Source organism: Scatophagus argus, chromosome 8, assembly GCF_020382885.2.
Source record: "Scatophagus argus isolate fScaArg1 chromosome 8, fScaArg1.pri, whole genome shotgun sequence".
In the NCBI taxonomy this organism is placed as follows: Eukaryota; Metazoa; Chordata; class Actinopteri; family Scatophagidae; genus Scatophagus; species Scatophagus argus.
This window is the reverse complement of record NC_058500.1, coordinates 20,261,080-20,273,814: the sequence shown is the minus strand read 5'-3', so window position 1 is coordinate 20,273,814 and position 12,735 is coordinate 20,261,080. Positions and strand designations below refer to the sequence as shown.

Genomic DNA, 12,735 nt, shown 5'->3' with positions numbered 1-12,735 from the left:
CTGTTCACTATATAGCAAGTGCCTCCAAAGAGCAGAAAACAAACCAACACATAACAGAAAATCAGTGAGCACTGCTCAGTATTTATGCAACCTGTTCAATCTTGTCATGTTCTTTCCCAGCGTATGAACAGCTTTTTCATAGAAGCGCATATCAAGATCAGCGACTAGATATGATTAAGCTGCGTGATATTTACACTTTACTCTTTTCCTGCCTGCCAGATTTCAATCTGCACAGAGATTAACTTTATTTACATTTTTCTCTTAATATGGCCATTTGTTTCTGCCTGCAACTAGAGGTGACTGATTTATCAGATCTTGAATTTGTTCCTGGTCTGAATACAATCTGACTGTCACATGCTGATGTATGTGGAGATATATTAACAGTTAGTTGCACAGATATACATGTTCATAAAGTATCAAACATTCTCAGCTTTGCTCGGTCAGATATCAGCTTGTAAAACCCTTTTGCAAATGAGCCACACAGCACCAGCAGCCTGCTGCACGTCACCAAATGCAGTCATCTTGCACATCTTCAGTCACGTTTTGGGAATAATGCTGCCTCTGTGTGTTCCCTGTGTGACTCCAGTGTCCTGGGCACAGATCCGGTGGGGTGGCCTCGGCTGAGCCAGGCCCTGACTCTGGATTATAGCCCAGGATGGATGCAGGAACAACTGGGAGGAGCCACAGCCATCTCAATATGGCAGGATGTATATGTGTGTATACAGCAGGAGTAAATATCTGCATGTGACTTTCTGCTCTGTGCATGTGTGTGTGTGTGTGTGCGCGCGCATGTGCATGTGTGTGTGTGTCTTAGCCCTTTTCAGAGCCCCATGGGAATCAGCTGAGCCTCATTCACAGTGCTGGCACATGGGCTGTGTCACAACTAGCAATCCCGTTATTGTGGGGCATGGGGGACACATGGGGTACGAATAACAGAGTGAGCGTGTGAGTGAGTGTGTGAGTGAGTGTGTGAGTGTGTGTGCACGTGTCTGGTGGAAGCAGGCAGAGGAGAAAATAAAAGATTATCCAGAGTCCAGAGATTGACTGAGGAAGGGAGCAATATCGGAAAAAATTACAACGAACAAAAATAACAGAAAGCGATGATGAAACTTGAACCAGAGGGACAGAAGAGAAACGAGACATTAGTCACAGATGTGACTTTTTTTTTCAGTTCTCAAATATAATATCCTATATTATTAAGAAATGCAGTCAATCGTGCAAATTTTAAATGTTTTGTCACAAAATAACCAGCTTTTTAAATAGCTCTGGGTGAGCAAAATTGCATTTGAGCAAGCATGTCAAAGTCCTTCCAAAGGGAACAGAGGGAGATTGACAGCAGCCGTCAAAACAGTGGACAGCCATTACCTACTGGAACTAATGCCCTGGGGCAGGAAGGAGATACTCTGTGTGTGTGTGTGTGTGTGTGTGTGTGTGTGTGTGTGTGTGTGTGTGTGTGTGTGTGTGTGTGTGTGTGTGTGTGTGTGTGTGTGTGTGTTGACCATTACCTCAGCATGTGAGCCCCTGGTGACAGATTTCACCACAATGGCCTTGTTTTTCTCCTCAATCTCAAAGCCATAGTCTTCTTCCTCTGGGTGAATCTAGCACAGAGAAAATAAGCTCATTACTCCCACATTTACACTGGTAACTGACTGTACACACACTTAACACTTAAATATCTTTAGCATGTAGCACAATAACTGTCATGACATAAACATTCTTATTCATTTTATTTCCCTCACTATGCTCTGCCACTATTTCGCACACCCTGTAATTTGTACATGTCGTACAAAGGTTAAAAGTCACCCGCATGCTCTTTCCGTAAAATGTCATTCGTCCATATTTGCTGCAATGATCCGATTTCTTCTGAGGCATCACTCAATCACTCACAAGGCATTATAATGGTGATGTATATATGCCACTCTCTCTGGGTGGTCGTGTATATATACACAAATTATTCACACATGACCTATAGTTTCAATAATGCAGGTTTGCAATTTGTGATTTTTTACTGCGTGTCAGGTGTCTTGCTTCTCCGCTCTTCAGCGGGACGAGGCTTAGTTAAACGTTGTCATCACCAAACACATTAGCCTGCTTCCATTAGGTAAGCTGCTGGGGCCATCTTTTCCTGCTGCACAGCCCTGATAAGATGGAGATCTCTTCTGTTACATCAGAGGAGATGACTGTGGTAAATAAAGAGTTCCTGCACTCCACTTGAATAATAGCCATGAGGGAGGATTAGTTCTGCTAATCAAGGAAAAAAAGCCTTTTTCCACTTCTTGTGGAAGGCCAGATAGCACATCTACTTCCCATGCTGATATGAAAAAGGGATGCTAGTGATGCTTCTAGTTTACCCTAAAGATAATGGACTTAACTAAACAGCTCACTTTCTGTTTCAGCCTCTGGAAACTACTGTCTGCTGGACCCAGAACTGTATATGCTCTCCTTATTTTATGTGCCAAATAAATGTCAGTTGTATTCTGCTTTCATAAATTACAATGACATAGGAAACAGGACATTCCAACCATTTAGCATTTTAATTCAAAGAAAATTAATTACAATCAAGTGACCAGTGACCACAGACACTATTTTTCCATTACTGACCCTATTATTACCTTGTATCTGTTCTAAATATGAACAGAAATATCTACACTACTACCTTTCTAGATGTATATTCCATGCATCAGTGGTTTGTGTATATAATGTCTCAATGTGAAACTTAAACTTAAATAAATCAGAACATTTAGAAATGTTCTGGAATGTTCCACAACTTTGCAGTTTTGTTTACTGCAGCTGTTTCAACTAGTTTTACTGAGGAGAAGGCAGTGCATCAACGTCTCACTCCCTCTGAGGGGTTTCTCCTCATCGCTCATTCATCCAGCACCTGTTGTCTCATGTCACAAATGAGGATTGTTAAATGTCAAGAATCAAAAAAGAAGAAGGAATGTAAAAATTCATGCGGTAAAAATGAGCACTGATGCGGAGGAAAAAACTGAGATACTGTTGCATTTAAAATTTAGTTACCCTTGCGTTATTAGATAAGGGAACTAAGCAGCCTGAAGCAGCCTTATAGTAAAATAAATGTTAGAATCAAAGATAGGAATGATATGAAAGGTCCCAAGTCTTGCCAGGCAAGACATTTTAATGTGTCAGTTCCAAACTGGGCTCACTATCACCTAGTAAACCCAGTTTCTTATTTGTGCACTAAAATGATATGTTTCCAAACATCTTTTAAACCTTCGCCACCTCTCATGGTTGAATTTCTTGCAGCAGCACAAAAGAAACTTCAGGACAAGCAGTACAGATGATTATATTTCCACAAGACAACAGTCATTAAGATGCATACTGATCAAATTCAAAGGTGTTTATTGTCATCAAAGCAGCCCCAGCTCCCAGGAGGACAGGGGAAGACGGGGGGGCTGTTTCTGTGTGTATAGTGACATTAATTATATCTAGTGGTGGAGCGAAAGATATGGTAGAAGGCAGTACGTCAGTTCAATTAAGTACTGTGTGCAGATACACATACAGTATCCTGCACACATGAAAGAGCGACATACTGTATATCCAGATCCATGAGGATGCTTTTGTTTTCTTTCTTTCTACATCCATCCACATTTATTCATTGTTCTTCAAATTGAACAGTTAAAGGAACAAAACTATGATGTGAGTCTGGTATCTGGTGCGTGTGTGTGTGTGTGTTCCAGCTCACCACCAGGGACTTGACCAAGATGTTTTCGATGAGTTTGAAGTCATTGCGCTGGAGCTGCTTGCTCTTGGTGCCAGTTCCCTCCATTTCCTCGTCTGCATAGAAACGGAAGAACTGCGACTCGTCTTTGAACTCGCTCTTCTCCAACACTGAGTGGGAAGAAAAAACACACAGCGTGTAATCAGACAACCACTGCAAGAAATATAATAATGAGACAATCTCGAGTGGGGCACATCTCAGCCTTTTCAGCTGTTGCAAAAAAAAAAAAAGCTCTGTAACATGAATAATCCAAATTGTGTTTGTGCTCACACTGGCCCTTTTTTATGGCCCTGTTGGAAAATTGGACCTCGTAAATGTTACATGTATTACATGATGGCATGAGTGCTGTTTTGCAGGTGATCTGCAACTTCAAAGATGTGAAGATATACAAGTGTTTTTTAATCAAAAGAAACTTCCACTAAATCTGCCCACATCTTCACAAAAACAAGGTAACAGTTAATTAGTTCATCAGCTAATGATGCTAGCAGGAACATCTGGAGTCAAACCACATCTGGGTCACAGCCAACCCAGGTCAGCACCAGGGAGGATTCTCCGGAGTCTGCCATGTGTGTCTGAGTGTGTTTAAAAATCCCACTGTTGGGTTGAGCTTCATGCCAACACATGAGGCACTTCATTACAGGTGACGAGCACATTATGGATGCTTCTCCAGTCACAGCAGCAAAACACACTACATTAACCCCTCTGTAGATTTTTGAATGTTTCACTAGGAAGGAGCCAAGCCACTGAAATACATCCCTCAGTCACTGTATGTGAGCACTGCACTCAACAATGATTTTCTTAAATGAAAGAGCCTGATATTTTAATCTTAACTTTTTTTACTTCCTTGAAGACCACTGTAGTGGTAATCATACTGCTCTTTCACAATAATTTTCCACTCACGAAGGCCTTCAGTTTTCATTGTGTCAGGTCAAAGAACAAGCACTGGGCATGACTGCACCTGGTGCACTCAACAAGCGTGCAATGCAATTTAACAGCTTTCATTCACATTAATGTTCATGTTTAGGTTAAGCTGAGAGATTTTACTGCACTGGAAGAAAACATTCATCTTGTTCATGTCAAACAGCAATTGAACTTTTTGACATTGTGCCAGAATCTTAAACACATTCAAAGATGTAAGGCATCCAACTGGGGACCTGATGTTACAACAATGATTCCAAAATAAAGTTGGGCTGCAGTGTTTAAGATAAATAAAACAGAATGGGATAATAAAAAACACATTTCAAACCAGTTGTAACACGAGCAACAAAAGACTCAGAAAGTTGTGTATTCCTCCAAAAACACCTGTATGGAAGATTCCACAGGTAGACAGGCTCATTGGTGACAGGTGAAAGTATCATGACTGGGTATGAAAAGGGACATCCTCAGAAGTCTCAGTCGTTCACAAACAAGGATGGGGTGAGGTTCACCTCTTTGTCCAACACGTGGCTGTAAAAATTATATGGCTACATCGGCTCAGGGACACTTGGAAAAACTGTATATTAACAAAGTTTGACTGCAAATGACTACATTTGGTTTTTAAGTATGTTTTAAAGAGCATCCCAACTTTTTTGAAATTGGAGTCACAGGGGTATGAATCTGTAAGGTCCTGTAACATGGGGTTTGTACAGGCAACACACACACGCAGCCAAAGGTACCCAGCTGTTCAGAGATTTGGAGAGCATCTGGCACCCTCAGGTGAACAAAAGCCTTCACAAACTGACACACATACACGCCAAACCCTCTCACACTGGCCTTACTCCAACCCAAACAAGTCCAAAACAGTATTTCCTCTGAGTCACAGAGGCCGTGGCCATATAATACTTTAACACCACCTATTCAACTGCAGGGAGTGCTACTCCGGAAACTGTCATACCCTAATGACACACACAGAGTTATGCACATCACACACTCTGCTAAATCATCATTGAGATAACATGGGTCAAGAAAGAAGTGTTAATTTCTACTAATTTCCTCTTGGACAGTTATTCTTAGGGACACAGAGGCACCTGATGGGACTTTAACAAAATAGTATATATTTTCTTTAAAATGAATAAGTAAATTATGTATGCAAGACACAAAATATGATGCAACTATGCAACTATATGGGCAATAGTGAATAAATACATCTGAGTAAAATTTCTATTCAGTGCAAAACAGTCAACAGTCAACAATTTAAAGACACATTTCTGACTGATCACATTGACGAAACTCCTTTAACTGTTGGTTTGAAAAAGTTTACACGTTGTCTCAAAGAGAAACATGAGAAGATTGTGGTAGTCTCACTGTTACTTCCATTATTAGTATTCTATATTTTATATTGTCAAAAGGATAATTACTTGTTAATGACATTTTGGCTTAGGAGACATTTGACAAAGTAGACATTCAACACTGCCATACAACAGGACTAATGTAGGAAATGTATTGCTGGTGCTGTGTTCTGTATTCTGAGTTGCAAGAAGGGAAAAATAAAAACAGCTGGACATATTAACTACGTTGTCTGTTGTCAGTAATCATCCCGCCCTACCAGACAGGCAAAAAGAGACAGAGTCAAGGAAGACAAGGACAGAAAAAAAGTTCAACAGGAATCAGGTGAAGAGCAGTGGATGTGCTGACTGAGGACTAAAGTATGAGAGTGACTTCAGGAGAGGTGAGGAGTGCAGACAGGCTGAGAAGAGAGAGGTCGTGACCCTGAAGAAGGGCAGAGAAGAGGTAAAAAGAGACCAGGTGACACGTCCCAACAGATGGTAGAGGGGTGTGTGTGTGTGTGTGTGTGTGTGTGTGTGTGAGAGAGAGAGAGAGTGCCAATGAGGACAGTGAAAAGTGAAGAGAAAGACACTATATGACTGCCTTAGAGTGTCTGTGTGTGTTTAAATGAGAGTGAAATACAAGTGCTTTTGACAGAGTATTTACAGAGGAGGACTGTAACCTTTTAATCACGAGTACATTTAAACTTTGATAGTGTATACATGAGAATTTATGACTTGTACAGACTACAGCAAGGCATGTTAATAAGCAGCCTTTGAAATAGTATCTGTGTGCTACCTATAACGTCATTTACTGTGGCTGTCAAAGGATCTCTCCCAAAAAGATACAGAGGTAAAGAATGAGTAACAGTCTCCATGTTTACTTCACTTACATCTGTGAGTAATCATTAATCACTTTACTTACACACTTACTCCTTACTTCTCTTAAGTGGTTCTCACTTTACATTTAATACATTTGTTCAAACAAAGATGACCAATTCAATTTTCTGGTCAGGGTTCACTTACCTGACCCAGACGGCCATGTAGCTAAGCCAAACAGATCTGGTTAGGGTACACTGCTAATGCTGTTTACATTCAACATGCTGGGCTAGAACCAAAGCCACTCCGTTACAGCGTGGTCAGTGAGGTTACAGAGACTTGGCTGGACCCGGTGTGCAAATTTGCAATGTCCAAAATGGCAAAATGCAAAATGAGGTCATCGGGCACAAAAAGGGGAATTATCAGGGCAAGACTGACAGAATGGTCAAGCCACACAACAGTATTAATTAAACTTAATCCAGAGGTGTAGTAAAGAGAACACTGTAGTGAATAAAAAAGTGAAGTCATCGAAGCGAAGTGAAGTAAAAATCCTAGTCGGTGTTTGTGTTTACCCATCTTTTATGTATACAAGTGTGAAAGAGAAGTGAACTGACCATGGTGCATGAAGCCATTGTTGCAGAGCCCCACACCCAGCATCACAGCGTCCTCCCGGGTCGAGTAGTCTCCCTGGGAAACCAAGTCAGTGACGCAAACAGCCAGTCAGATACAATGCCTGTTTACACCATCTCATACATAGCACACTGCAGCGCCACTGGCCTGAGGTATCAGTGTGCTTGTCGCAGTGAAGGTGATGATTTGTAACAAATTTGTATGTAACAGAGACAATGAGATATTGTCTTGGGTTGTGGTCATCGTGGTCACTGACTGGTGACAAATTTAAAATAACATGAAAATCCCACATGAATAAAAGCCTTTTTTAACGTACATGATGATTAGACTCAAAAAGTTCAATTACACAAAAAAGCTACTCAGTTACAGTGAGGACAGTTTCATTTTATACACCCTTGGATTAAATGAACATGTAGCAGATACTGCTTTTACCTGAAAGAGGAGCCAGTCAATCAGTTTGCTGGCAGGCACCACAGATTTAAAGGTTTTCAGATGGTGATCTCTGTCCCTAAAGGAGCCAAATAAACAAAAATGGTTACACAAAACTTGTTTTCACAATACCAAAACCTGTAGTTAATTATCTGTGGCTTCACAAGTCATAAAGATTTTAACAGATAACAAGAAGAGCATCTACAGCCAAAAGTATTTGTTATGTTTAGGTAATGCTGAGCAGACAAAACGTGTGTATTCTTTGAGCTACATGAGATTACATGAACAACCACAGTACACCAATCTGCACAACATGTAAGCATGTGAAACAGGAAACGCTATAAGCATGTGGTTGATTGTGAGACTTGACCGTGTGAAGGGTATCTTCTGTGTGCTTTAACATCTCGGTGTTGTGGTATAGATCTATCTATATTTATGTCACAAAATCATTATTATTCACTGCACTGTAATGTTATATAACCTGCAGGTGCTTTGTCACTCAATACAGTTTAATAAAGCAGGGAAACAGTTTACCATTACTGATGATACATAAAACGCAATACATGCATCCCTCCAAAACTACAATTAATGTCTGTTTCATACAGTGATGATCTAAAAAGGAAGGACATATTACATAATATCTGGCTAGCAGGCAGAGAGTTTTTGTATGTTAATAGGATTTGTCCCCGGACCAAAGGCTCTTTGTTTGCACCAATGGCAACCCCGGGCACTCCAATCAGTATGTGATGGACGGAGAGATAGAGAGATGAAGGGGGAAGAGCACCGGGGGGGTTAAGCGTGCAGGGGTGTGCGCGTGTGTGTTTGAGGGGGTGTAAGTAGAAGAGGATGTGTGTTTCCTGTGTGTCTGTATACATTTGTACTTCTGTTCCGACTCTTACACTTTCTGAGGGAAAGCATTTTTATAAAGTGAGATCATTCTTCCACTTCACAGGAAAAAAATTTGTTGTATTAGACATAAGATTTTGCAGAAATTTAAATATAGTTTAATTCTTAGTTTTATGTCTTGGGACAAGAATTGTAATTACAATGAGACTTTAGTTTAAAGAACTGTTTAGGACTAAGGAAGCCCTGCATTTGTTCACTGACACGTATACAGTCTGTTCAGGGGAAGGTGTGTTTATGTGTGTGTACTTACTGTATGTAGTGTAGTGTTTATATTTCTGAGTATGTATACTGTGCATATAAGCAAGAAAGTGAGAAAGTGTGTGTGTGTTTATGTGTGCTAAAGAGCGTGAGTGCATGACGGAGAAATAAAAAGTGATTGATGAGGTTTGCAGTCAGCACTTGGACACCGACTAGACTGGGTAAATTTAAAACTTCACGAACACAAACACAGCGAGCCCACAACAATGTGAGGATTACAAGGCAAATGTTCATAATATGTAACTCTCTTTAATCCTTTAAGAGCTACCTCACATAAACCTCCAGTCGTGCAAACCTGGAATCCTTGCTCCGAAATGAATCCTCAATACAAAAACCTACAGCAACTCGTGTCTGACTGGGAGTCCAGATTGGAGGGGACAGAGGTTTGAAGGCTGTCATTCCTGGCGGTGCTACTGTTAGTATAGTCATTACAGAGAGGGTGACGGGGGCCGAATGCGAACCCTTCATGAATATGTATTCATGCACCTGGAAAGCAAGGAACATTAGCATATGGAGGGGGAGGAGTAGGGCAGGTACTTACTTGATGACAGGCGTGTGGAGGCTGTGAAGGCGGCAGTACAGCCTGACGCCCTAAAACAAAAACAGAGCCGCTGAGTCACAGAACATACACACCTTGGGTAAACAAGTACAAGCATGGCTTCAGGACAAGAGATTTCACTGTTGACTGCAAAAAGAGTTTATCCCATGGCTATCATTCCAGCACAGAAATTCCAAAACCATATTCTCTAAATGAGAACAGATGCAGGCCAAAATAACCTACCTTCATGTTTCTGACTGAGATTTCTATGGGAAGGGATTAGTGCCTCCAGAGATTATATTTGAACATTTGCATTCGAGCTGTTAGGCACCAGTTACCAAGCCTTATTCTTTTAGAAATTTACTAAGAATTGAAACGTTTAACAGATGTAATCTCTAATGTTATTTTAAAAATCAAAAACATATAATCGATTGCACTGATGAATAGCACTACAACGGTTCACATTAATGATTACTGTACCGATTACTGTACAAAATGATGTCTCTTTTCCTCCATCTTATGTTTTTTCACTTCTTCATCCAACACAAATGAAAATATCCAGAAGCAGAGTCCTAATTACCTTCGACATGATGTCCTCCATCTCACTGCGGGCCTTGTAGGTGCCATCGTCGTAGCGGAACCTGTACAAAACCTGCTCGTTCTTGAACTGGTGCTTGTCTGACACTAAAAAGAAGCATGAAGAAGCGTCAAGAAGCTTAAGTTTGGGGGAAATATTGCCGTTCTAAATTCATATTCGAGATGTCTGTGTTGAGACATGAATTTCAAGCCAGGACATTAAAATATTTAACATAGCAGACAGATGCCAATTCCCATAAATTCTCCCAGCTCACATTAATAAACACCAAAACAAGTTCTTATTTATAATCAATCTGACATAGAAAAATGACTAATAAATACACAAACAGATGCCAGTTGGAGAAGCTTACAGTGAAATCTGTCAAACAGAGGCACTTTGGTTCCACCACAATGAGTTGGCATGGGCCCAAACAAGCGGCTGGTTTTCTCAGTCTAGACTTAAAATGCCCTCATAAAACCAAAGCCACCACACAGTTGGCCTTTGTGAAGTGTCAAAGTGAAATTTAAAGTACATGAAATGATAACTGAGTTATTATGGGAGCAAAGGGGATGGCAATGTTGTAAGCATTCCAGTATGAACTGGAGTGTTTTAGTGACTCAAAGGTACAGCTGATTGGATAAAGTTTGCATTGCGCATAATAAAATGCATGTGGTTGTCTGTCTCTCTTTTCATGTGTCTCTTCACTGAACAAATGCATGACTCATGGACAGCTTCACACTGCTACTCTGTCACATAGCTTCTTTTTGTCTCGTTTTTTTTTTCACTGACAAAGTGGTCACACGTACACTTTGCGTGCAGGCCTCAAACCTCTCTGGTTTGCCCACAAAGGCACACTGCTATCCCACAGAGCCCTACTTGTCATCATTGTATCTCTCTGCAATTGTAGGTTACTGAGGGAGGATTTTAGGGGATTTTCTACAGGTATTAAGGAATATGAAAGTCTGGTATAAGCAAATTTCCCTGACACAGTGCTGTGTAGAAATAGTGAAAGGGGTTTGTACTTACTTTGAACAAAAATCCCTTCATCAACAACACTCTGGAAAACTAAGTTCATATACATGTTTAGAGCTGTTTGTATATATGTGTTTATGTAATCTCTCAGTGTATAATTCAGGTTAGTGGACCGGCGAATGACACACCTACATGAAAATCAAAGAATGGGAAATAATGTGAGCTACATTTTTAGAATTGTGATTATGAGACGATGCTTCTGGATTGTGGTATTTTCTACCCAGAAACGTGTGCTCCAATAGGAAGTGTGAGAAAAATTCACAGCATGAATGGGTATAACAATTGTAGGATGATAATGGGAATTGGAAAAAAAGAGACAGTAAAACCAACTGAAGAACAGAGGATAAGGAGGTTAATCAAAGTTAAAAATGAAATAAAAATGAGTGAGGCTGCAAAGAGCATCAAAATGTGAGTAAGGAGTGAAAGGAACAGAAGATGTCAGATGTTTAACAAGCTGAGAAACACTGAGAGCGAATAAGGAAAGTGGAAAGAGAAATAGAGAGAAATAAAACATTTTGTTTTCTCTCACCATGGTGAATGATGCCATTTTCCAGCAAGGCTTGTCCCAGGTTGACCCCTTCATCAGGTTTACTGATCTCTCCACTCTCTATCAGCCATGACACAAATTCACTGGAAACACACGACAAAGAAGCATATGATGAGGCTGGTTCCTCTGTAATGGTGAGTGGTAATCTGGTCGCTGTTTCTTTATAACTATTACCATCTTTTTGTGTGGAAATTTCACAGAAATCAAACACATACACACACACACACAATGTAGGTGCCAACCCACCACTATGTTTTTTTTCTTGGATTTCTGTCAATAAAACTGTTACTCCTGAATGTAACCACATTTTCTTTCACACTTATTTGTGAAGCCTCTCATGCTCATAGCTCATGCTAAATATCTAATATAACACACTCACAAACACACTTCCCTTGTTCTGAGGAATGAGTGTCAAGATTAACGTCAAAAGTTAAAAATACATTTGAAGAAATGTTTTGCTGATTTTCGACACAATTCCACTGTATTAGCCATAGTGGTGTCACATATATTGCCTTATCTATAACACCTATGTATGTGAGAGATAATATAAATAAACAAATCTACTCCAGGAGGTGATTTCACTAGAGCTTTGCATTAAGCTGAAAACTGTATTTTGCCATTCTGGTTAGGAGAATGACTCCTCAGTGTAAATGCATAGGTGATTGTGGATCCATTATTTGCTGTCAAAGTGTACATGCACATACCAGAGTCCACCACTGAGGAAATACAACAACTGGGAGTTCAAGTTGCTGAGTTAATATGAGGATGTTTTGCCAGACTATTCCCACCTTCAACAGAACTATCAATTGCTTGTTTTGTTATTTTGTACTGTATCTTAGTGGAACATGCAATGCTTACAGTGTTTACATGCACTGTATGTCTTGTAGGCAGAGCCCATTGCTTTCAGGATTCCCATGTGACACAGCCAGTGAAATACATCCATTCTGAAACTAAGCTGTCCTTGATGTTTATCAATGAGCCTTGCGAAATCCAACATGTTCACACTGTGCAAGG

The 12,735-nt window shown here is 40.3% G+C and overlaps 1 protein-coding gene across 1 annotated transcript in view; it reads right to left on the bottom strand.

Moving 5' to 3' along the window:
• Nucleotides 1-12,735, bottom strand: part of prex1 (phosphatidylinositol-3,4,5-trisphosphate-dependent Rac exchange factor 1) — a 73,698-nt gene that overhangs the window by 22,893 nt on the left and 38,070 nt on the right. The window contains exons 11-17 of the mRNA XM_046398227.1: nt 11,704-11,804; nt 10,146-10,249; nt 9,569-9,618; nt 7,867-7,942; nt 7,419-7,491; nt 3,707-3,852; nt 1,506-1,598 (exon numbers count right to left, since the gene is read on the bottom strand). Of these exons, the coding sequence (XP_046254183.1) occupies nt 1,506-1,598; nt 3,707-3,852; nt 7,419-7,491; nt 7,867-7,942; nt 9,569-9,618; nt 10,146-10,249; nt 11,704-11,804 (643 nt within the window). The remainder of the gene's footprint in view (nt 1-1,505; nt 1,599-3,706; nt 3,853-7,418; nt 7,492-7,866; nt 7,943-9,568; nt 9,619-10,145; nt 10,250-11,703; nt 11,805-12,735) is intronic.